The sequence below is a fragment of the Hordeum vulgare genome, chromosome 5H (assembly GCF_904849725.1).
Source record: "Hordeum vulgare subsp. vulgare chromosome 5H, MorexV3_pseudomolecules_assembly, whole genome shotgun sequence".
Lineage (NCBI taxonomy): Eukaryota > Viridiplantae > Streptophyta > Magnoliopsida > Poales > Poaceae > Hordeum > Hordeum vulgare.
In genome coordinates, this window is record NC_058522.1 from 235,492,764 (window position 1) to 235,519,125 (window position 26,362).

General features: G+C 48.1%; 1 protein-coding gene across 2 annotated transcripts; it reads left to right on the forward strand.

The window, feature by feature from the left end:
• Positions 1-262: 262 nt before the first annotated feature.
• LOC123396352 (RNA polymerase II subunit A C-terminal domain phosphatase SSU72) lies at positions 263-15,624 on the forward strand. 2 transcript variants are annotated; one of them, XM_045091305.1, is made up of 4 exons: positions 263-572; positions 1,576-1,721; positions 1,841-1,959; positions 2,986-3,211. In XM_045091305.1, the coding sequence occupies exons 1-4, from the start codon at positions 346-348 to the stop codon at positions 3,013-3,015; spliced, it is 522 nt and encodes a 173-aa protein (XP_044947240.1). In that variant the 5' UTR covers positions 263-345; the 3' UTR covers positions 3,016-3,211. The 2 variants fall into 2 exon arrangements, with proteins under 2 accessions (XP_044947240.1, XP_044947239.1); XM_045091304.1 differs by lacking the exon at positions 2,986-3,211 and adding an exon at positions 15,254-15,624 and having other exon boundaries at positions 270-572.
• Positions 15,625-26,362: the final 10,738 nt, after the last annotated feature.

Consider the following 26,362-nt stretch of genomic DNA (forward strand, 5'->3'; position numbering starts at 1 on the left):
GACAACTGTCTTAAAATCAATTACAAAATTAGCTAAGCTATCAGCAGCAGCGCTATTCGTTTTCTTGAACAATGATGAAAGTGGGAATAATTTTCAATTTATATCTCAATTAGTGATTTCGTATTTCTTCACGACATAACCAATATACCATCATTAATCAAGGTGAAAATGGCTGAACTGGGCCAGCCCAGCCCAGTTCAAGAAAGTTTCGTGTCCGTTGGATAGGTCCAAGGCCCACTTCTTTTAGAGCTGGGCCCAAATCTCGAAGCGCAAACGCGCACACGTCGTCTAAGAGCTCTGTCGGATAGAGCCCCGACCCTACCCTGCCGGCGGCGAGGAGCAAGGATGACGGCGCCGAGGAGGTGGAGGTTCGCGATGGTCTGCTCGTCGAACATGAACCGAAGCATGGAGGCGCACGCGGTGCTGGGCCGCGCGGCGCTAGACGTCGAGTCCTACGGCACCGGCTCCCAGGTGAAGCTCCCAGGCCCGTCGATGCACGAGCCCAACGTCTACGACTTCGGCACCCCTTACGGAGGCATCTACGACGACCTCCGCCGCAAGGACCCCGACCTGTCCGTACTATTCTAATCTCTCCCCTCTTCCTTGTTTTGGTGATCTTGTGCTCGGAGAGGCTGCTCTTGGGTTTTATTTGGAAGAAACGGGAGGCTGTTACGACCTGGCCGTTCGAAGTTTTTGGATATGGTTTATAAGAAAATTTATGATGATTTGGAGGAAACGTAGATAAATCGTGCAATTTTTGTGCGATATCTGGGGTTCCTTCCTAGTTCCTACCCATTGTATCCCCTTTTCTCACTATTAGATTTAGCTCCCCCGATTTTGTTTGAAGCGCCTGTCGATTCTTGTGCAGCTCTGATTGAGAGGCATGTAATCGTTAATGATTCGAGGGGGGATGCCGTAGTTCGCTTTCTGTGTGTTTACCTTTTTTTTTTAGAATCAGTGCATTGCATTAAACAGTGAGCGAAGCCAAATCGCTCGCCACTAAACCGGATACATACGGATCGAGTCCGTTAATTACACTAGCAGGCTCTCCAGCTATCAGTACACCTCGTGCAGCAAGAGCATCAGCAACCTGATTGCAAATTCTAGGACAAGATCTTGCAGCGGTGGCTGGGCTTCAGATAGCGTCTGAGATGGGAATGGGACGAGTGTATCTGGAGACGGATGCTCTTTTGCTGAAGGAGGCCTTGGATGAAGACGGGACTGACCTTTCTTGTATTGGCATGGTGGTTGATCAGCTGAAGGAATTCATTCGCTGTAATTTTATTGAGTGTAGGTCTGTTTTTTGTTCTGTGTGTTTACCTGGAACACTGAGATAACTGAACTCCGGATATTTTTATCGAAATTACTTCGCGTACAATAGAATCACGTACGATGAGACGATGTGCGCTGACGGTGTTGCATCAATTAGCAATCAACGGTGGTTATCCTATGTCGTACAGGAATCGGATGATTTTAGTCGTACCTGTAGCAAGGCTCTATTTTTATCTGTGGATTCCCCTAGCACTTCGTCAATGCATTCTTGTGCTGAGTATGGATTTGCGGTGACGCATCCAGGTACAAGAGGAACGGCCTGCTGCCAATGCTGAAGAGGAACATCTCAGTGAAGCTGGCGCCGCAGAGGTGGCAGGATAACACCGGCGATGGGGTGTTTGATATGATACTCACCTTTGAGGAGAGGGTCTTCGACTTAGTTGTTGAAGGTAATCAACTGACACGGGGACACATTTTTTTCTCTACAGAGCACTTCGGGGACTAATCGCTGGAAACCTTTAGGATTTCATGGTTCAATTCACTGAGGCTGGGATTTGGTCGTGTGCAGATATGAATAACCGCGAGCAGAGGTTATTGAAGAGCGTGCTGATAATCAATATGGACGTGAAAGATAACCATGAAGAAGCTGCTGTTGGGGCGAAGCTTGCTTTAGATTTGTGCCACAAGGTATCCAAACAGCATAACATATACAGTGTGCAAAGTTATTTCTTCCATTGATCTTGTTTACTAATAAAAATATATCTTTGTGTTTATATTAGAAATGTATTTTGTGCAAATAGCGTAAATGCCACTGATAGTGACGAACTAACTATTAATGCTCCGCACACTAGGGACAATACATGCTAAATTGGATTGGGCCTATCTACTACTTTGAATCTTAAATTGTAGAAAGGAGTGTTACTTATAGTAAATAAGTGTCTAAATGGTGATGGAAGATCTAGAACAGCTAAATCTTAGCGCAAGTTTACAAGTTCCAAAAGCTAGTACAGTGAATAAAAAATGAAACAGAAACAGACCATCCATCGCAATTGGCATATTATTTGGTGACATCATCCTCTTAGCTATCCACTTCATAGCTCCGTGGTCAATCCTCTTCTGTCCTATGAGATGGTAGTTGCATAGCCAATCCACGGGTAAGCACCGATTGAAAAGGTTCTGGTAATTTACAACTTGGACAGCAACCTACGTACAGAAAAATGACCATCAATAAATAAATACTAGTGATCAAGTCTAGCATCTCAATCACTATACAAGTGAATGTAGTTGATGCATGGAAATCTTGAGGAAATGCCAATCCAAAGATTTGTGTTTCAGGATACACCACTCCTTTTCTCATGTCAGTGGGACATGGAGTAGCCTACCTTGAAATGCGACATGATTGTAGTTCCATACCCAAGGAATATAGCATGGATTCATTATTGCAAACCTGATAATACACCTAATCGGCCAACCTAAGTGTTGTGCTGACTTTCATTGACAATCTTATTGATACTCTTATGGGAATAGTATCTCTTGTACCTGCCAAATTGCCACTTCAAACACACCGACAAGGTTGCGTTGCTGCGTTGGTCAATTATACCTGCAGGGATCCCTCTGTAACACAACCATTCATTCCATGTAAATTCACCTAGTTTGATCATGTGTCTGTGACACCTAAGCATTGTCTTTAACGTTGCCCTTTTTTTCTCCCAGACATTCCTCTTCAGGGCACCCTGTCCTTGAAGGATTCACAAATTGCAACTCCCTCCACAATGTAATGCGCACAGTTTTTCAGGTTATCACTTGCATATTTCACAATATGATACTTATATACAAAATCAACAAGACACTCAAGTAGGACGAGTATGCCTCAAATCATCATTTAAGAGTGGGCGTACAGCTTGCCTAAAAAAAGCTGGTGCTGGCACTTCTAAAGTTATTCACGTATTCTTGTCTCATTTTGAATTAGTCACTTAGTCCTATCTCATCAGAAAGCTCGGCATCCTATTGTGGAAAAATAATCCATGCAGCAATGAAGGTTGAAACTGTTAAAGAAAAAGTCATGCAGCAATGAAGGTTGAAACTGTTAAAGAAAAAGTCATGCAGCAATGAAGGTTTAGGGTTTAGGGTGAATGCTTTGATGCTGAAGTTCTGGGGCTTCATTTTCTTTGATCTGAAATCAGCTGCCAACCTGGGCATGCAGACACACCCTACTCCATCTAGTGCAGTGAATTCCTAGTAGGCTGGCATCAGCATATTAACCGCCTCCATGTATACCTAGGTTTGAAGGTTATCAATATGCTTGAGGTTCTTGAGAGAGCAGGAGGCTTAGATATGTGATAGGGAATGAGGAGAGCCTCGCCTGGATCATTTCCAGGATGTCAGCGTCTGGAAGCATTGTATTGAAAAGAGGGGGGGGGGGGGGGGGGTTACATCCTCCTAAGAGGCTAGTACAGCAGCGTTACATGAGGATTAGTGAACATCCCATGATGTGGGCAAGACTACCCTTAGCCCTTTGGCCCCGGCTCTTGCCCAACATTTGGTCTCATCCTTGATCCTGTCCATGAGCTCATCGAGCGATGGTGTTACATGGTCAAAAACACACGCGTTCCTATGCTTCCAGATCATCCAGGGCACCAGAAGCGCGGCCGACATCAGCGCTTTGCGAAGCGATGGTGGCGTGGCATCCCTCGCCCTCAACCACCAGTCCTGGAGCGAGGCATCGTGTTCTGGCGACGGGGCCGGGAGGCGTAACCAAGATAGGGTCTCGTGCCAAGCTTGCCTCGTGAAAGGGCATGTGAGCAGCAAATGCCAGATGGTTTCCGGCTCTTGGTCGCATAGTAGGCAACGGGGGTGATGATGAAGGCCGCGGCGAGCGAGCCGCTCTGCCGTCCAACAGCGATCCAGGTTGGCGAGCCAGTGAAAGAACTTCACTTTCGGCGGCGCCCAACCCTTCCAAATGAGCTTTCAGGAGCGGCATGCCATCGATCCGTGGAATGTGGCCCGGTAGCAGGACCTCGCCGAGTAGACGCCATTGGCTGTCCAGTTCCAAACGAGCTTGTCCGGCTCAGTGGATAGACTTGTGTGCGTCACAAGCTGCCATGTCCGTAGGTACTGCCCAATCTCTTGCAGGCCTACCACTCCGCAGATGTCACGAGCCCAAGCGTTGCCGGCGAGGCCCTCCGCCACCGTCCGCGCTCTTCTTCTGTTTTTGGGGATGCATAGGTAGAGCAGGGGCGCGAGCTTGCGAATGGACTGACCGTGGAGCCAGCGGTCCTCCCAGAATAGGGCAGTCAAACCATCACCAACCACCATGAATGTGGAGGCGTAGAAGAGGCCGCGCTCCTCAGGTGTGAACTGCAGGTCGAGGCCCTGCCAGGCACGGTCGGTGTCCGTCCTCGATAGCCAAAGCCATCGGAGTCTGAGGGCTAGCCCCGTGCGCTCAAGATCTCGGACGCCCAGCCCGCCATACGTGATTGGCCTGCAGACCGTGCGCCAGTTCACGTGACAATGCCCTCCATGGGCGACCTTGCGGCCAGCCCAGAGAAAACCGCGCTGGATCTTCTCGAGTTGCTTCAGTGTTTTCTTCGGGGGTGCCAGGGCGAGCATCTGATGTATGGGGATCGCACTGAGCACCGACTTAACAAGCGACAGTCGCCCGGCCTTGTTCATGAGCCAGGCTTTCCACGACGGAAGGCGCCCAGTCATGGCGTCGACAAGCGGCTGCATCTGTGCCGCTGAGGGTCTGCGGGTGGTGAGGGGGATGCCCAAGTAAGTGATGGGCAGGTCCGCCGTCTGGCATCCGAGAACCTCCAGCAAAGCGGCACCCGACTCGTCTCCGTGCAGTGTCGTGGCAGAGCTCTTGCCGTAGTTGACCTGCAGGCCTGAAGCCATCCCGAAGATACCCAGGATGCTCTTCACGGCGAGAACCTCATCCATCGCGGCGTGGCAGAACAACATCACATCGTCGGCGTATAGGGATATGGCCGGGATGTTGCGGCGTGGATGAAGGCGCCGAAGGATGCCGGTCTGGAGCGCCCGATGCATGAGGCGGGCAAGGGTGTCAATCGCCAAGACGAATAGTTGCGGGGATGTGGAGTCGCCTTGGCGCAGCCCGCGACGGTGCCATATCGGGGGGCCGGGCACCCCATTGAGCAAGACACGGGTGCTGGCCGAAGATAGTAGTATGACTAGCCATTCCCTGAACCTGTCCCCAAACCCATATTGGCGCAGAACCTCAAAGAGGAACGGCCATGATATGGAGTCGAAGGCCCACGTGAGGTCGAGCTTGAGCATGATGCGCGGCGCGCCCTGGTGATGAAGCAGCCTTAGGGATTGCCGGACGAGGACGAAGTTGTCGTGAAGCGTGTGTCCGGCAATGAAGGCGTTCTGGTTGCGGCTCACCAGGCTGTCGAGCTTAGGAGCGATACGCAACGACAGGACCTTCGCGAAGATCTTGGCCACGATGTGGATCAAGCATATCGGCCGGTAGTCGCCGAGCTTGTGGGCGTCCGCGTGCTTTGGCAGCAAGGTTAGCAGGGCTTGGTTGAGCTTGTTAAATCCTCGCCCGCGCAACGTATATAGCAGCTCGAAGGCGTCTATGATGTCCTGCCTGATGATGCTCCGGCAGGCACGCAGGAATTCGGCGGTGAACCCGTCCGGACCTGGCGCCTTGTGCGCGGGCATGCGTCTGACCGCATCCCAGATCTCCTCGAGGCTGAAAGGCGCCTCCAGGCTGTCCAGGTCTCCGGGCGTGATGAGCTGCTCTAGGTCGAGCGTATGAGCCCGGTCAGCGGCGGTGCCTAGCAGCCCGTCGAAGTGCGCGAATGCCGCGTGAGCGATCTCCTCATGATCACAGAGCACGTGCCCGTCGACGAGCAGACTATGAACACGGTTCTTCTGCCGGTGATACGTGCATTGCTTGTGGAAGAAGCTCGAATTCGCGTCGCCATCCGCGAGGAAAGATATGCGGGCGCGCTGCCGGGTAATGGTGCGCTCAAGCGAGGCCATGCCAAGGTACCCATCTTAAGCTGTTTGCGCAGCCAGTCTTCCGGCGGGGTGAGCCGACGGCTCTCAAGCGCATGCTCGAAGCGGGAAATCAGCTCGCGAGAGATGGCCAGCTTGTCCCGGATGTTGCCCGTGGACTTGGCACTCCAACTAGCGAGGGCACGAGCCGTGGCTTGCAGGCGCCTGACCAGCCGCCTGAAGGGATCGGGATCGTGCACCGAGCTCCAGGCCATGGCGACAGTGTCGTGGAAGCCATCGAGACGTAGCCAATAATCCTCGAAGTGGAAGCGCTTGTGGGCCATGGGCAGTGGAGAGCAATCCAACAGCGGGAGTGGGCTGTCACGTTCTTGTTAGTAAGAGCAACAAAAATGGTTGCACCATCGGCGTACATGGAGGTTCTAAATCTCGGTCCTTGGCCAGCCAGACATTGCAACCAGCCCTGAATAGTGGCCTGCTCAAGAATGCTTTGAAGAGGGTCAATGGCAATCAGGAATAAGAGAGATGATAGAGGTTCACCCTATCTGAGCCCACGACCATGCCCTATAGGGTTTCCATGCATGCCATTAAGCAGGATGCGTGAGGAGGAAGAGGCGAACAGGGCGGCTACCCAATCCTGGAACCTAAGGAAAACTTCGGCGTGCAAGCACATCGAAGATATAGTCCCAAGGGACGGAGTTAAAGGCCTTCTTAGAGTCAAGCTTGAGCAACAACATCAATCTGTTGCGGTGGAGTCCGCTACCATAATCGCAGGCAAAAATAAAGTTGTCATGGATGCCTTGTCCCTTGATGAACACGCTTTGGGCGTTGGAGACCAAGGTGCTCATGTGCGGAGACAATCTGTTTGTCAAAATTTTAGCGATAATATTAGTAATGGCATGGAATAGACTGATCGGGCAGAAGTCACTAATCTCTTTTGCCCGTCCTTCTTGGGAAGAAGAGCAATACTTGCGGAGTTGAGCCAATGAAAATTGGTCGTGTGGAGATTGGAGAAAAGGTTGACAACCGCCATGATGTCGGGCGCAATGACATCCCAACATGATTTGAAGAACACGCCAGCAAACCCATCCGGACCGGGGGCCTAGTCACTAGGCATTCGCATGACGGCCGCCTTGATCTATTCCTCCGAAAAAGGTGTGACATACCCTCAAGATTGGAGGCAGGGATACGAAAGTCCGACCAGTTGAAGTCATAAGGGCGCTGAATAGGATGGCCCAAAGTGCTGGAGAAATGCAAGTGAACGATAGCCTCCTTCTCGTCACGGCTTGTGACCCATCCATGGTTGTGCCTTAGTTGATGAGTTTGCGCGTCTACGCCCATTGCCACGTAGGTGGAAGGATCAGATGTTTGCATCCACCTCTCCCTCCCCTCCCTCCGCCCCGTGTCTCTCTCTCACTCTCGATGAGAGATGCAGGCACATTGCTTTTTCCTTGTATATTCACAAACGGCTAAGCCGACAACTCTTTTCTGTAGCCGTTGTCTTATGTCGGCCTCCTGTGTGGATAAAGGATGGTGCTCCACGGCGACACCAAAACGGAGGATCGCCTCCAAGGCCATGTGCAACTGGAGTTTACCATTGGAGAAGAGGAGCTTGCACCACGACCAAGACGGGAGGCCACCAGCCGGAGCTTGTGATAGAGGATTTGACATGGCTCCACATGCCCATGCGGCTCTCCCAAGCCTTTTCAACTACCTCCTTGAACCCCAGAATCTTGACCCAAAAGTTCTCAAATTTGAAGGATCTCAGCCGCTTCGGACCCTAGTCACAAGCCTAAAGGAGTGGGCAATGGTCGGATAGGGACGAGGACAAAGGATGCAGGATGTGGTTTCTGAACATGATGTCAGCATCATCATTGGCAAAGAAACTATACAGCTTGCATAATGTGGGGTTGAGCCTCTCCCTGTACCAAGTGAATTTACGGTTTTATAGTTGAATTTCCTTCAGCTCACGAGACCATTGCTTATTCTTCCTATCAGCTCGTGTGCATTCAAGAGACCAAGCTTCAATCCGTCGACCCTTTCATGGCTGCATGCCTGGGTGGGCAGCGTCTAAAGAGTTTCGTGCAAAGGCTGGCTGGTGGCACAAAGGGGGCATTTTGCTGCTTTGGGATGACTCCGCGGTCACGGTGTCCAACGTGCAAATTGGTGTCTACTTCCTCTCGGTGACGGTTGCAATTAGAAATCACGACGACGACAAATCCTTCAAGCTCACCACTGTGTATGGCCCGACACGTAGCATCCACAAGGAAGCTTTCTTCCTTGAGCTTCTCGGTGGCGATTTCAATCAAATCTACCGAGCTAGGGACAAAAACAGGACCAATGTGGATCGCGGACGTCTTGTCCGTTTACGCAACGCTTTGAACACTTATGAGCTCAAAGAGATACACATGCAAAATAGGAAGTTTACTTGGAGCAACGAGCAAAGTGACCCGACGATGAGCAAGCTTGACAACTTCTTTTGCAACGAGGATTGGGACTTAGAGTTTGCCACCCACATTCTGCATGCCCTTTCTTCCTCAATTTCGGATCACTGCCCTCTTTTACTTGCTAATGACGTCGGCCCGAAGAAGCCTAAATCCTTCCGGTTTGAGAACTACTGGACTAAGATGCCGGGCTTCCAAAGAGTCGTCACCGAGGCTTTGAATGAGAACTCCGGTCATACCGAGCCTTCAGCGGATGTTCCACAAGCTAAAGAGAACAAGTCAAAAATTGCACTCCTGGAGCAAGATCCTCTTCTCTAACTCCAAGGTCCAGCTGCATATGGCTCTTGAAGTTATCCTCCGCCTTGACCTTGCCTAGGAGCAAAGAGAGCTAAGCCCGGAGGAAAGAAATCTTTGATCAAGATTAAAAAGAAGGATCGTTGGCTTGGCCGTCCTTGAGAAAACAAGGAAAAGACAAAACTCTAGGATTACAAACCTTAAAGAAGGAGATGCTAACGCCCGCTATTTCTACCTCCGTGTCAATCATCGAAGGAGGAAAAACCTCATCCATCGACTAAAACACAACCAAGGCTGGGTCACCTCGCATGATGACAAAGAGAAGATCGTTTAGACACTTCAAGAACATTGCCAAAAAAGGCCCTGCTCGTAGCATTGATGTCAACTGGGGAATGTTGCCAACCCCCAGTTGTGACCTGCATGACCTTGATGCGGCTTTCTCAGAGGAAGAAGTCAAAGCTGCGATTTTTGAGCTTCCGGGTGACAAGGCGCCCGGCCCGGATGGATTCACAGGCATGTTCTTCAAGGCATGCTGGAACACGATCAAGCTAGATATCATGCTTGCGATCAATCGTTTCTCTGATCTCCAGACCGCTCATCTCCATTGGTTGAACTCGACTGACATTGCACCCATCCCAAAGAAGGATGGCGTTGAGGATATTGCTGACTTTCGCCCCATAAGCCTAATCCATGCCATTGCAAAGATCATTGCGAAGATGATGTCCAAAAGGCTCATATGAATGATCTTGTCTCCCAAGCCCAAAGCGCTTTCATCAAGAAGATATGTATTCACGACAATTTCATGTACGTGCGCAACCTTGCCAGACAATTGCATCGCAAGAAGACCCCCGACTCTTTTGTTCAAGTTCGACATCAAGAAAGCGTTTGACTCAGTGTGTTGGGACTATCTTTTGGACTTGCTTAATCACCTTGGGTTTCCGCCGCGCTCTAGGGGCTGGGTGTCCGCCCTTCTGTCCGCGGTTTCATCACGTGTTTTGCTCAATGGTGTGCCTGGACCCTTTCCGACTTGGCCGCGGGCTGAGGCAAGGGGACCCCCTGTCCCCCCTCCTCTTTGTGCTGGCCATCAATTCGCTTCATCATATCCTTGAGAAGGCCACATCACAAGGGCACCTCCATCTCATTGGCGGACGTGCTATGACGATTCGGGCCTCCCTTTATGCGGCTGCTCCTGCAGTTTTTATTGCCCCAATCAAGGACGACGTCCGCTTCTTTGCCGACACCCTCAGGAGTTTCGGAGATATTACTGGATTGATCACAAATTGCTCCAAGAGCTTGGTTGCACCTATAAGATGCGATAATGTGGACCTTTTGGATATCCTGCAATCCTTCCCGGCTCAACGATCCTCCTTCCCGATTAAGTATCTTGGCTTGCCTCTGTCAGTTAAGCGTCTGAGAAGGATTCACTTCCAGCCTCTGGAGGTCAAGATCGCAGTGCAGCTCACACCTTGGATGGGAAAGCACGTTGCCGCCCCTAGAAGAATGGTTCTCGTTAAGTCCGTCATCACGGCCATCGCCATCTACCACATGACGGCACTGAATCTCCCGGCCGAAGTCCTGAAAAAGATTGATGCTCTTCGTCGTGCCTATCTCTGGGCCGGGTGCGACAAGGTCACGGGAGGCAAATGTAAGGTGGACTGGGAGCAAGTTTGCAAGTCAAAGCTGCACGGTGGTCTTGGGATTCTAAACCTAGAAAAGTTCGTGACTGCTCTGAGGCTCCGTTGGTTGTGGTTCAATTGGCAGGAGCCGGCCAAGCTCTGGGTGGGCTTGGGCACTCCTTGCAACAAGCATGACCACACCATCTTCCCGCCGGTCTCCAAGGTTCAAGTGGGAGATGGCCTCCATGCATCTTTCTAGGAGTCAGCTTGGCTGGATGGCATGGATGGCATAAGACCCAAAGATATTGCTCCAAAAATCTACGAAATCTCCAACAAGAAGAATTGCTCGGTTCACAAGGCACTGACTAATGCCTACTGGATCTCTCAGGTGAAGGCAGCCTTGGTCATCTCCCTTGAGCACATCGCCCAGTTTGTCACGCTTTGGGAAAGATTCACCCACATCCACTTGGACCCGACCATGCGGGACTCCATCAGCTGGAAGTTCACATCTGACGGTCAGTACTCCGCTTCCTCGGCATACCGGACTCAGTTTATTGGTTTGGTGGGCACGGAAATGAACCAATATGTATGGAAAAACTGGGCACCCCCAAAGTGCAAATTCTTTGCCTGGCTCGTTATCAACAATAGGATTTGGACGATTGACGGACTGCACCGTCGCGGATGGCCGAACTGCAACCTATGTCCGCTCTGCCAACAAGTTCTGGAAATGGCGGCCCACCTTCTCTTCCAGTGCCGATGCACTATTCGGGTTTGGAACATGATCAAAACTTGGCTGGCTCTCCATGATGTACGACCCAACGGTTGGAGGGTTTTGCACTCTGTTAAGGAATGATGGAGTTGGAATGCCACTAAGAGGGCCCTGTCGGGAAGGCCGCTTGCCTCCCTGATGATGCTCATCTCTTAGAAAATATGGAAGGAGCGCAATGCCAGAGTCTTCCGTAACACGGCCGTACCGGTTGGAGTGGTGGTCGCCAAGATCAAGGAGGAGTGCTCGCTTTGGAGCTTAGCGGGAGCGAAACATTTGTGTAATATCATGCCGCGAGAGTGATGTATCTTATTTGGCCTAGGGCCTAAACTCTTAACCTTCTTAATCAATGCAAATGGCAAATCTTTTGCCTTGTTAAAAAAAAAGCATCCAGAACATTCCTAAACCGAGTGAGGCGGCTCCTATCTATATTGTTATTGTTCTTATCACACGCCCTTTAAATTTGGTTGAAGTCACCAAGGATCAGCCATTTCACTTCGGGAGTTTTTTATTTTTTTTGGGCAATGAGCTTCGAGAAGAATTCATCTTGGCGATGGTTTGCAGTTGGGTTGTAGACATAGGTTATGTTGAACACGGCATCTTCTTCCTCAATGATTTTAACATAGGCGGAGAGGGAGAAGGCACCGGTGGTAATATTCGACATCTCAACAGAGTTTTCATCCCAGAGCATGGGGACACCGCCGCGGGTGCCCTCGGCAGGACACTAGGTGTAGCGGCGCAGGCGGTGAGCACCCAGGAAACTGGCTGTTGCATTATCACAGCCACCAACTTAGATTCCTGTATGCAAGCAATTTGACATGGGGTAGCAGCCATGCATGCACTGACAGTGATACGGCAATGGGGGCAGTTCAATCCCCACACATTCTATCTCAGTATGTTTATGTTTGGGCTTACACATGTTGGAATTTACTAGCAAAAGGACCCGTGCTTTGCAACGGGAGAAAAAATGCCACATGCTCTTAATTCATAATAAAAAAGATCTATAATCTAAGAATTTATAGTTAGGGCACAAACAAAGATGATCTTATCCTACAAAAATGCAGTTCAAGATTTCACATGTCTTCTATTTCAACACGGCTTGCATGTATATTTAACACGTACAAATAAACGGGCAAGTGACCTTCAATTTCAACTTCAATCCTGATTTTGTTAACATGTTCATCCCCAATCCGGACCAATACCAGTATGAATGAAAGACGAATACTGCATTATTTATTAAGATTGTATCCTAGATAGTCTTTAAAAAAAACTTTAACAGGTAAAATAACATCATATTCAGATTCTACATATTTTTCTAATCAAATTTCATAGAGTTAAGGTTTAGAAGACATGAGTATTTTAACAAACATTTAATATGTACTATGGATTTAATGTCAGAAATATCATATGTTTTTTTATTAAATAGCATGACGGACTAAGAATACCTATTTCCTTTATTAGTAGAATAGTAGATATATTTATTTGTATTTTTTTGACAAGGAGATATATTTATTAGTAGGTATAGATAAGAGGGCTGACCTGACGTTTTCTTATGATACTATTGATACGAGATACGACTGCCGTTGCATGCATATAAACTTGAAGCGTTGTGGTCTTGTGGAAGCTGTGGAATGAGCGCTTGTTCTATGCATTAACCCAGAGATAATGACGACTGCGATGGAACCCTACGATGCATGCGTAGTCCGTACTGCCATAGGAGTTGGACCTGTCGACTGTTCACCATCGACTTTTCGTGCCTGGCTGGACTCACACCCACCCATCCTTTACGCAGCGGGCAGACAGGTTACTGTACTGTACAGACTACAGAGTACAGACCCGTAGCCGTAGGCGGATGCTCGGGCCAGCGAGAAAAGACAACGACGGCCGGGGCTACGTTGCTCGGTCTGCTTGTATTCATGCTGCTGCAAGTCTCGTATTTCTGTTTGACTTTCAAAACACCGTGTATGTCATTAACCATCAGCATGCATGCTGCAACAACGAGCCATGCATGGCTTGGCTCTCCTAGACTGCTATGGATGCATCGCGGGAGGAGCAGCCACTGTTGGCTACTGGGCGAGAGGCAGCAGCGGATTTTTAACTTTGCTCGTGGGCTCAAAAGTTGCTGCAACGGGGATCACGGAAAAGCGGCCGGGGCCGGGGCAAGCCGAGGCGAGGCGATGCGATGCCGTGGCGTGGAATCGAATCTGGTGCGGCGTCGCGTGGCATCGAGCAGCAGCGGTTTGGGCAGAGGAGGATGACCGTGGGGTGAATACAAAAAACTACAGGGTTTCTGACGCAAAATTCTAAACGAAATGTTTTTTACTTAAAAATGGCGGGTTGAATACATAAAACGTCAGGGGCTTTTGTGCAAAACACCATGACAGATGACAGAAACCATCGGTGCTTTATTATTATAGCAAAAGGGCCCATGCGTTGCAACGGGAGAAAGAAATACCACACGCTCTTATTTTATAAAAAATGGTCTATAATCTGAGAATTTGTAGTTACGACACAAATAAAGATGGTCTTATCCTATAAAAATGCAGTTTAAAATTTCACAGGTCTTCTATTTTAACACGGCTTGTCTATAATCTGAGAATTTGTAGTTACGACACAAATAAAGATGGTCTTATCCTATAAAAATGCAGTTCAAAATTTCATAGGTCTTCTATTTTAACACGGCTTGCATGTAGATTTAATACGTACAAAGAATCAGTCAAGTGACCTTCAGTTTCATCTCTAATCCTGATTTTGTTGACGTGTTCATCCCCAACCCGGATGAGTACCGGTATGAAAGAAAGACGAATAATGACTTATTTATTAAGATTGCATCCTTGATAGTATTTTTATTAAACGTTTAACAGATAAAATAATATCATATTTAAATTCTACATATTTTTCTAATCAAATTCCATATATAATATGTTAAATTTGGAGTTACGGTTTAAAAAATATGAGTATTTTAAAAAACATTTAATATATACTACGAATTTAATGTCATAAACAGTAAGGGCTTTTTTATAAAATCATCTCGATGGGTTATCCGACGAAAGCGATAGCCTCTTTATTATTAGAAGCATACTCATCAACCAGCCCCATGAAGGCAATTCGGCAGCAGCCATCAGCATGTGGGACGAAGGAGCCATACTGTAGTGAACCAAATTTTAGGACTGAACAGATTGAACAAGACAGCAGCACACAACCTTCATAAAGTAGTCTTCCCCAGTACAACACGAACCAAAATGACTCTCGAATACAACTAGGACATTAGCAAACAGCAGCATCAAGCCCAGCTGTGAATAAAAACCGGGGCACAACACACGTCCTGCTAGGATGTTCTAACATGCAGACTAGGCGAACTCAACAAAGCAGCCGGCAGCCGCAACCAGACTAGACAGCAGCAGAAGCCGCGGCCACCCGTGCCATTTGCTCCACCATGCGCTATCAGAGCATCTTCAACAGCAGTGGATAGGTCTCAGTCAAGGCGGAAGAGGGTATGGAATCGTCGATAGCAGTGGCAGGAAGACGCCCCTGGAACAGCCCGACGAACTTGACAGTGGCAGCCTCGGTCACCATCTCGCCATTGCCAGCGATGTCAAGACGACAGCTCAGCAGCTTCTCTGCCATCTTGGCGATGGATGTGCCCTTGGCCTTTGCGCTGAGCAGGACGCTGCATTGCATTGTTGCAATGCGATATTGGAATGTAGAATTAGATGTATTTATTACTATTAGTTTATCATGATTTTGCTCACAAGCTTGTGTTTCTCATGTTAGTTTGCACATGGTTTACAAGTTTGAAACGTGATAGTGAAGTTATTATTCGTGATGTGTGAAACAAAGGAAAAGTTAACTTGTGTGCTCTGCTCTCTTTTTTTCAGCTTGAAGCAGTGGCTGATGACTGGGAGGAAATAATCGATGACCTGGTCGCTGCATTCGAGAAGCAGCACAAGCGGAAGCTCACATACTACATCTCCTTTTACTAACTTGGCACCGCCTTGCCCCTGTGGACATTACTGTCACAGAGGCTCGGTTGTTTAACATGTGATGTTTTGGATGGTTGGTACTCCCTCTGTTTTAAAATAAGTGTCTTAAGCTTAATATTTTTTTTGTTTCAAAATAAGTATCGCAGATTTAGCATTAAGTTAGTAAAAATTTTGTGCCTTATTTTAAGATAAAGGGAGTACAATATTGTATTAGAACTACTGTACTACTGTATAAAGTTGAGACGGAGAGAGTAGTATTCAGGAAACAGTAGAAAACTGAATATCATTGTGTTGCTCTGCTGATGGTGGTGTAGAAAAGCATGTTACTCTTCTCGGTCTCGTCGTGGTTGATCAACGTTATCAGATTTTGACGCCCTCAGGTGTCTTCTTCATTTGACCGGTCAGACCTTCTCTTCTTTCCATGGCATGGCGATCGATCGTCTGCCGGTGCCAGAATCCTGTCTTGTGATGCCGAGAGCTCTGACCTGTAACTTTCAGTCCTTCCAGTGACCTGTAACTTTCAGTCCTTCCAGCACACAGTTTGTGCACGTAGTAGTAGATTTTTGGCACAATTAACAAATTTGATCCAAGAGTCAAAGTATTTCACAAACTGCAAGTTTGATTTTTTTTCTTCGAGTTGACCTTTTTGTATGGCATCCGACAGTCAGACGTCACATTATACTGTATGACGTTTAAGACATTACACTGTGTGATGCATTTGTCGTCACATAGTTTAGTGTCACGTCTATATTTTAGACGTCACATAACGCAATGTCAGGCATTACACAGTGTAGTGTGGCGTCTAAAACAAAGACGTCATATAAAAAAGATTGATTTTTTTTCAAACATAATTCAGTTTGTGAATTAGTTTCATTTTTGATCAATTTTTTTCTCTTTGCCTAATTTTTGCTTCGAGGGTTGTCGCCTGTCGCCCACCCATCAGTTTCTGGTGGCATTGCCGTTTTCCCCGTACGGCCTGTGTCGTATACTGGTAGGGTTGGGCGTTCGGTTTATATGGTTAATATGGTTCGGTTTATTCGGTTTTATATAATTTTAGTTTTGAAGGAATAGAAACCGAAATAATCATTTAAAATTTAGAAACCAAACCATATTAACCATAATATATCGCTTCGGTTTGTTCGGTTAACCGAAAAACCAAAATTCATGCACTTGTTAATATAAGTGTAATGACTCGAGAGCATTGATTTGGATTGTATAATATGTAAAAAGATAATCACAAGTTCTAGCAACCTTAATATCATTTTATGGTTTATTCGGTCAAGCAAACTAGTAACCATAATTAAGTAGAAAAGCACATGGAACGTGAAATGTATTATGTGCAGAGAAATGTTTGATTCCTCCATACTGTTGCACTTTTGGAAACAAGGTATTACATGGAGTATCCCACATATCGGTTTGTTCGGTCTATTCGGTTTCTGGACACCAAAAATCGAACAAGAACAAAACACCGAACAACCTTAAAATTTCCCACCGAACCAAAAATCAAACCACCAAATAAATCGACAAATCGGTTAATACGGTTCGGTTCGGTTTTTGGGTTTTCGATTTTATAGTGCCCACCCCTATATACCAGTTTCGTCCGTCCTTCTTGTTTTGACGGCTTGATGTAGTTGACACTTTGACCTCGGTTAAGGGCAACTGCAAGATCATCAAATGTCGGGGGACACGTTCGGTTGTATTAGGGGGCAGTTGGTGGAGAGCCGGCCATCTAATCGTAGACACAAAATATCAGTCCTTAGAGCATATCCACTAGCACGTCTAAATAAATTTGTATACCGATTTAGATGATATGACTTTAAAATCACCATCCAACAACTTGTCTAAACGGGACGTCTAAATGTCCACGTCGTCTAAATGGGATTCACATCGTCCAGGGCTGGACGATGTGAACCCATCGTCCAAAGCTCAACGAAAGGCCAGTTTCTTCTTCCCACGAAGACCAGGAAGAGGAGCGTCACCATCACAAGACCGTCGTCGTGCTGCACCACCGGGCTGAGGTATGCCCTTTTTGCTCCCATAGACACAGATAGAGGAGGGGATCCTGCCGGGGTGCTGGATCCACCCGCTGCAGTCGGGCTCGATCCAGATGCCGCCGTAGCCGCCGCGCTCGGGGGGGGGGGGGGGAGGGAGAGCCGTCGCCGTCGCCGTGCTCAGGAGGGAGGGAAGGGCCGCCGCTGTGCTCGGGGGTGAAGAGGAGGGCCATTGCCGCCGTTGCGCTCGAGGTGGAGGGGAGGACCACTACTGCCGGTCCGCTCGGGGAAGGCCCGCCGCCGCTGTGCTCAGGGGTGAAGGGGAGGGTCGCTGCCGCCGCCGCTGTGCTCGGGGGTGAAGGGGAGGGTCGCTGTCGCTGTTGCGCTCGGGGTGGAGGGAAGGGCCACTACCGCCGGTCCGCTCGGGGGGAGGGCCGCCGCTGGCCCGGGGGGGAGGGGGAGGGACGGAGTCGCCGCGTAGGGGGAGGGAGGAAACGGGAACACGGGGAGCACGAGATGTGCTTTGTCTGTGGATTTTGGGTATGGATTTGGACTGAAGGTTTGAATGTGTGTGTTTTCTCATTTTTTGCAGATGGAAGACGACGAGTGTTTTCTTGAGATGTCGAACTTTGGTCTACCATCACAAGTGCTAGATAGTCGAGTTGGGGAGCAAGGACTATCGTTAACTCAAAAAACAACTGCATCTGTCAAAGCAAAATCCACTAAAGGACCGAATTGGTCTACTAAAGAGGATGAACTATTGGTGGAAGAATGGTTGCACATCAGTTCGGTGTTGTGATAGGGATAGATCAATCTGCAATTTTTTATTGGGGTAGGATTTATGATTACTACCGCCCAGAGTAGAACAAATACGACATCTCTTCCGCGATACAAATACTGCCGCCCCAGCATCGAACCGCCGTGATGTCGAGCATTCGCCTCCTCTTCCTCCTTGCACTCTGCAAAATGCTGCAAGAATTAGTTCGTCATCATCCGGTGAAGATGACGACAACGAATTCATGAGTCTATCCAAAACGAATCCTATTTCACTCATTGTGTTGTAGGAGAGAAGACACAAAACCTGGAAGAGAGATCACAGACGTACAAGGTGGAATGATTTAAGAGAGGTGAGAATGGGTGTTATATATATCCTGAAATAGAGCCGTTGAAGGTTATATAATGATAGTTGAATTGGTAGTTATAAAATAATATTAAAATATAGGAGAGAGAATATAGACGTTCTGCTGCAAACCTGAACGTGTATATGAGAGGATCTTTTTAGACCATTGTCTATATGAACATATAGACATCCAAATATACACATGTTGTTGGATATGCTCTTCGTCCGACTTCTTCATTTGACATTAATATCTACCGGTCCATTGAAAATTCAAAGAGTACTCTATCCGTTAGTGATTTAGACGCTCTTTTATATCTTTATGGAGGGAATACTTTCTAGATACATTCGATTGGACGACAACTAATTTGGGGCGGATGTGTTATATGTTTAAATAGTTGCAAACATATTGTTAGGGCATATTTCTCCCTAAGTGGTTTTGGTGATTGATGGCAATACCTCTACGGACTAATCGTATGCATTGAGCATTTCATATTATTCATGACTAGACACAAGACGATTCGGTGCCCCTCGAAGTCTTTCAAAGACGGTGGTTTTCTACGTTTCCCTTCGGTGGATTTGAGTCGTAGGAGAGCCGTACTATTAAGAGGGGGTCCGCGTCACAAAGGTTTGGGTGGAATCAACACGTACAAATTCCTATTGCACCACCTTTTCCTTGCTTCAATGGAGCTCCAACATGTTCTTCCCTCTCTGTGCAAAAGGGCCAGCGGTAGTACCTGAGGCACAACAGTAGTACCGCTCTCTGGGCGGTAGTAGTTTTTTTTACTATCGCTCTCTGGGCGGTAGTACCACTCTTTGGGTGGTAGTAGTTTTCTTTAGTACCACTCCGTCGGACTTTTTGCGCATCCTTTTGCCTCAGCAGTGGTAGGCACGGTAGTAACTTTTTACTACCGTGGTTGGTGAACCTACCATGCGGTAGTACCGCTCCTAGCAGCGGTAGTATCACTCTGTTCGTGCTGTGAGTGGGAGTAACAGTTGGATTCCCCCCCCATTATATAAAGGGGTCTTCTTCCTCTAGAAGCTCACCTCTCACCTCCCCAAGCTCCATTGTTGCTCCAAAGCTCATATTCGCCCGATCTCTCTCCCTAGCCAATCAAACTTGTTGATTTTCTAGGGATTGGTTAAGAAGGCCCAGATCTACACTTCCACCAAGAGATATTTGATTCCCCCCACTAATCCCGTGCGGATCTTGTTACTCTTGGGTGTTTGAGCACCCTAGACGGTTGAGGTCATCCCGGAGCCACATTCCATTGTGGTGAAACTCCCTGGTCTTGTTGGGAGCCTTCAAACTTTGTGTGGAGATAGCCCCAACCTTGTTTGTAAAGGTCTTGTCGCCTTTGTTGCAATAGTGAGGAAAGGCTCCAGCTGCTGGATGGCCCCGGGTTAAACAGCTCTCAAGGGGAAAAGATGTGCTAATTGGGGCCTAGCGTGGCCTTTATATGTTTAATATAATTTTTACAATCAACCGATCCCAAATGCCCCTGTTCGGTTGTCTGTGTCAAAAACCTCACTTTTCGGTTGGCTTGTCACACTTCATGTGTGTGAAATGCTTCAATAGGCTAGCACAATACTTTTGCACAATCTTTATGGCATTGGGATTCATCTCCGACGTCTCACAAATAACACTTGAAGTCCTTCAAAGTGGCCTTGATCCGAAGCTTCCTCTCTTTGAGCTTGAATTCCCTCTTTTGCACGTTCATAAACATTTCAAACCACTGAGTCTTATTTTCCTCCTTCTCCTCAACGCTTGACACTTGCCTCCTTCCCTATGATGTCCTCAAACTTCTCGCACTCAATTTTGAGTCTGGAGTTACCCGGACACGTGGTTCAGGATCAGATGAGATATGGTTTCTAGCGAGTGTTAACGCGTGGTTAAGGATTAGCTAAGAGATGGTTTCTAGAAACTCAACTCGGTCTTCAGATCAAATTTATCTGAGCATTTAAAGCATCTCCAATCGTTCGCCCCCTTCAAGGATGTTTTTTTGGAGAGAAATGGTGCCTTTTGGCATGTTGCTGGCGGAACTTTTGGTGTGCGGAATACCGATTCCGAGCCGCGAATGCAACGACAGAAGGCTAAGAAAAATTAAAACGTCCAAACTCGACGAAATTCAGTCAATTTAGATGAAATATAGGGATTTCATTGATATTTTCGCAAATTAAAAAAACATAGATAAAAACATTAAAAAACCACGCGTAATTCATGCCGAGGAGTTTGCAGAAGACGATGTACTCGTCGCCGCCGCCGTCGTCGTTGCCCTCGCTCAGCGGCCCATCCTTCGGGGCGACGTGGCTGCAACCCTTCCCTGGACCGCCGTTGCGGAACGGCTTGCTCGGCGCAATGACCTCCTCGTCGCTGACGGAGAGCATGATGACGCCGTCCTGGTGTAGGCGAAGAGATGACGAGTGTGCGGCGAGCGGCGGTGAATGTTGGCTTTTATAACGACGAGAGGGCGGAAGCGGTGTAGACGCATGGCGGGAAAGGACGAGGACGCGCGGCGGTGACTCGTCGTCACTGACACCATGAGTCCTTCAATGGAAGGCTAACCAACGACAACATTGAATCGCGCGGGAGATGAAGCGAGGCGGTGAGAACGACGAAGCATAGTTGCTGACTCGGTGGGCTCATAGGGGGGAATCTGGCGCAGTTTGTTTTCGCGCCGTTTTTCTTTCCCCCGTCAGCCCCCGGACGCTTCCCAACGCGTTGGGTTCGGTCTGGGTCTGCCGATGTTAATTTTGACTCAAACCGATGAATTTTGGGCTCTTGAGAATACGACTGGACGGTTTTTTTACGCCGACGGTAAAAACCCCGCCTTGAGAGGCTTTTTTTGGGGGGGGGGGAGGGGGATGCCTCTTAGATAGACATGTCATGATGATGAAGATTTTCTCGATGTGAACTAGTACTCCTGAAAAGGATGCCTGCATTTGCATTCATTAAATACTGGAAGTCGGAATGATCTGGTCGTCTTGGCCGGGAAACACCAGCATGTCCATTTTAATGGCATCCAATCTGCACGACACTAACGATGCAAATATCATCTTTGCTCCTATGGAAGGAGTGGAGAAAAAGAAAAAATGGCGTATTCCTTGACTTCAAACCCAATCCAGGAATGTCCAAATGCAACCCATCATCCGTAGGAGCATAGCCGTCAAAGCTTCTTTGACCGGATGCCCTTGTCGTACGGCACGATGTTCTTACCTCAACCTCGACGGCAAAGAGGGGCAAATTAATTAATTAATCACCTCCTGCTGACACTATTGTTATTTCGTCTAACAAACCCAGCTGAAATCTGCACACGGGCATGCAATTGCAAGCTCATCAACTAACCTAATTAAATCCCAGGCAGAAACCGACCAAAAGGAGAGAATTGTTCTCGTCTTGTGTACTTATGTCGGTAAAGTTTCTTTTTTCCTTTTTGCGGGAATATGTCGGTAATTTTTTTTTCTTTTTCTTTTTGCAGGAATATGTCGGTAAAGCTTTGACGCCTGATTTTTTTTATCAATACTTTGCGAAGGGATGTCTAGTTGAGCTGAGACATCTTTGCTTCGCTGATGATTTATTTATCATCATCTTGTTTCAAACTTGGATAGCTTTACCAAATACTAAGATTTAGAATATTGATGAGAACTTTACAAATTGGGACCAAGTTTATATAAAAAACTATTTAAATCTACAATATATATAATACTCTCTTCGTCCGAAATTACCTGTCATACAAATAAATAAAAATAAATGTATTTAGAACTAAAATACATTTAGATACATCCATTTTTAAGACATGTATTTCCGAACGGAGGGAGTATGAAATTACATCTTATGATGAATCTAATAATATATGTTTGCCATTATATATGCAAATGTATTTTTTCACCAAAAATCAAAGTTTGCAAAAATAATAATTTGTACGGCTGATTTAAAATAATATTATATATATTACATTATGAAAGAAGCAGAAGCGAAGCATAAGGGAACGAGTACTGTCGTGAAATGAGCTTTGTTTCTTTATCTGTTGCTCACATTGTTTACGTTTGTACGTGCGTGATTGTGGCATCGACCGTCACATGTGACGATGTTTCAACATGTCAGTCGTACCGAGCGCACGTGGATGTCAGAGAAACCACTAAAAAGATTAAAGGTCTATATAGCTTACACTTGATGTGATCAAAAGCGAGAGCGAAGTTTTGTCAAAGCACCTATTGTGAACAGTCCTTTCTCGTAGTGATCTAATGCCGTCTCCTTGTGACACGTAGCTGCTATTAGGGTGAGTGTTGGTGCTATTATTGGGAAGGTGATCTTGATGATAGAGGTTGAGACAGACAGCGATGCATTTCATTCAGCTTTTGTTCTGCTGCAACACGTGTCATGCGTTTTGGAAATTCATAATACGTGTTAGCGCATCTCCAATAGCAACCCATAAATTTCCTTCTGCATTTGTATGAGAACTAGTCTCCAATAGCAACCCGCAAATTCCGCCCGCATCCATCCGCGGATAGAGGGAATCAGTCCGCAGACACTGATGCGGAAGGATGTCATCCAACGCTAGTCGCATATATTTCGAAAACAAGTCGAACCAACCGGACGAAATTCGTGCAGACACGACTGATTTTATTACATTTCAAACATTTAGAAAAAAAACCCACACCTAAACCTATCCTACGGTGACGGCGCTTGGCGTCCAAGCCTGCGTCGTTCTCCATCCGTCGTATCCATGAACACTAGCGATAAGATCGATGAAGTGATGACGCGGTCTTCGACGAGGAAGAGTAGAACACGGGACACGGAGGCCATGCCGCCTCCAGTGCCCTACTCATCCTCGGAGGAGTCAACGCGCTGTCCGTCGTCAGTGGATATGAGGTCCACGAGGGAAATGGTGGCGTCTTGGTTGTCGTCGTCCCACCGGGCCGTCTCATGGTTCGACGACAACGCGTACGAGGCGCAGTTGACGTTGCTCTCCTCCACAATGGCATGCAACTTCGCCTCCGCGGCGGCTGCTTCCTAGTGAGTGGAGGCTTGAGCGTGGATGGCATTGTAGATGGCAGGCTGCTTCGAGGGGTCGCACCTAAAAAGCTTAGCTGTGCGGGGTTTAGAGAGGCGGCCTCTACGCCTTTCGTCCTTCTCGCAGCGTCTCTCGCAATGCGTATCCCCACAAGAGGTGTGATATTGGCGGAGTTGGGCGGTAGCCCAAGTCAGCACGCTTGGCAGTGAACGGTTGCCTCAAACAGCGAACGACTAGCTCCCGAGACTCCCTCAGGGGGAGGAATAAAAACGACAGGCGGTGCATGTTCGCCTATTATTGTTAAACCTCGTTTCCTCCCCTTCCTTCTTTTGTCGCACTTTGGGTAACATATGTCACATGCGCGACATGGTATTGGTTGGGAGGGGCAGTCGGCGGTGCTGAACGTGCGTTAGTGCACGCTCGCCCCGGGTCACGAAGAGCCGGCCCCACCTCCTCCCCGGCCCTATAAAGAGGGGCGGTCGAGGGGGAGCGTTGCTCATGCGCGCTCTCTTGCTCTAGCCTGTCGATTAGTGTCTTCTTCTTCCTTCCTTCGCCATCTCATCCAATGCACCATTCATGGGATGACAAGAGGTCGCAGTCATGTTTGTGGGTCCCGTGTCACCATGAGGGGCACTCCCCAGAGCCTGATGCGTAATGTGGTGACGGCGACGGGGGGCTGGCTCCAGCTCCCACGAAAGGACGACATCCACGGGTCGCGGGACGACGACACCGTCGAACAACGACGATCATGGTGGTGCACCCCTCATGTAACCTCCTCCGGGCATACACGCGGGGATGAGGTACCTGAGTTTGCCGTGGCGATCCCCTGGCGGTATCGGAGCTTGCTGTGCCTTCCTGACCCCTTTGCGCGGGCCATGGAAGGCAGCCGACCCCAAGGCCCGTGGCTCTGGACGGACGACTGCTGCAATGGGCCCGCCCGAGTGGCCGTCGACCTCTTCCCGGGAGCGCCATGTTCTTGACGAGGGGGTGGAAGTCATTCGTCCGCTCCATGGCCTTGGACCTGGGCATCTCGTTCAGTTCAAGTTCGACGGCTCCACCACCCTCTTCGTGAAGTTCTTCGAGGCATGTGGGGCCCTCCTGCAGTGCTGCACAAAGAGCTCAGGCGACAGCGACTTCGACTCCTCCAGCGACAGCGAGGAGGACTCCAGCGTCTTCAATGTCAAGTAAGAGGACTTCGATTAGGCGCGTTCAATGTGGTAGCAAGGCTCCGGAGATGGGGTGATTGACGCGGGAATGAAGCTCCATCCGCGAGACCTCGTTTCCGTATCAATCGCCACATCGTAGTGGCAGATCTCCTTTTGCGTTTAGATCGTACCCTAACCCTGTGAAGAAACAAGGAGAAAGTATTGGGTATCTTTTGCCAAATATTAAGGTTTTGCTATGTCTCTTTGAACGTCCATCTACCTTTGGGCGAAGGATTGTGCTTGTGTGCCTTTCTAGACCCATGCACTCGTGAGGACTGCTTGCCGGTGTGCGCATTCTTACCGGGGATGCATTGCAGGAACAGATCCTTAGCAGCCTTCCGATGAGGCCATAGTCTCGCAATACCACCTCGTCGTCCTTCCCGCGACTGGTTAGGAAGTTTGAGCGGGCTCGAAACAACTAGGCATGCAACAATTTCCACGAGGGTCCCTTACATGGCTTGTCGGAGATGCTTGCTAGTGCATGCGTCTTTATCAATGTGCCCTTAGGAATGGATCCTTAGCGTCCTCTGGTGCCGCCGCCGCCAATAAGGCCATCTTGTCATCCTTGTCGTGCCTGCTCAGGGTGCTGAGCAGGCTCGAAACACCCGAGCGCGCAACAATTCGGACAAGGGCCCTTAGCATGCAGGTATTTTTACACAAGCTCCAACCTTGTCTCGGGAAAAAGGCCTGAATTTTCAGGATTTTTTTACTTAGCTTTGTTTCGGTGCTTCCCTTGCCGCGAGGTGATTGACTTTGAATGCGTCTGTATGTGTCCATACCGCCACTCCCTCCCGGGAAGACTTGCAAGCACGAGCCTCTCCTCCTTTTTTGAGAAAAAGAAGGAAGAGAAATTAGAGGAGGCTAGGAACCTTAGCGGTTCAATAACAACCTTACACAAGTGATAAGATACCATAACATTTCATGCAATAAACATAAGATAAATATGTACTTTAACCAAGGGGTTTGTAGAACACTTAGCTTTATTGACTATACATAGGGTCATAACCTGGCTTTGTACAAAGGATTACACACCTTGTTGGGAGACTTTTACATAAATGGTTGCTGGGTGGCCCGACAACCGCGCCTTACGGTTAGAACTTGCGAAGATGCCCGATATTCCATGAGTTTTGCACCTCGGTGCCATCTTCGGTCTCCAGGCGGACTGCGCCGGGCCTGGTGACTTGTACTACCCGATGAAAGGATCGATATGGTTGACTAGAGGGGAGGGGGGTGAATAGGAAACTACCAACCTTTAGCCTTTCTTATCAAATTAAGGTTACCAACAAAAGGTTCTCTAGATGAACAACTAGGTGAGCAACCTATATGATGCTGACAACAACAACAAGTGCAAGCAAAGAATACACCACAACAAAAGTAAATACAAAGTAAAGGTAAGAGATAACCGTAAGTGGAACCGGTGGAGACGAGGATGTGTTACCGAAGTTCCTTCCCTTTAACAGGAAGTACGTCTCCGTTGGAGTGGTATGGAGGCACAATGCTCCCCAAGAAGCCACTAGGGCCACCACATTCTCCTCACGCCCTCACACAATCGAGATGCCGTGATTCCACTATTGGTGCCCTTGAAGGCGGCGACCAGACCTTTACAAACAAGGTTGTGGCAATCTCCACACAATGCTCGGAGGCTCCCAACAAGACCACGAAGTTTCACCACAATG

What these genes read in the sequence shown, in the direction of transcription:
- LOC123396352 (XM_045091304.1), top strand. Translation starts at nt 346, where the DNA reads ATGACGGCGCCGAGGAGGTGGAGGTTCGCGATGGTCTGCTCGTCGAAC. An exon ending in CGCCGCAAGGACCCCGACCT is followed by an intron (nt 573 to 1,575) that starts GTCCGTACTATT and finishes TGACGCATCCAG; the next exon opens with GTACAAGAGGAACGGCCTGC. An exon ending in CTTCGACTTAGTTGTTGAAG is followed by an intron (nt 1,722 to 1,840) that starts GTAATCAACTGA and finishes GGTCGTGTGCAG; the next exon opens with ATATGAATAACCGCGAGCAG.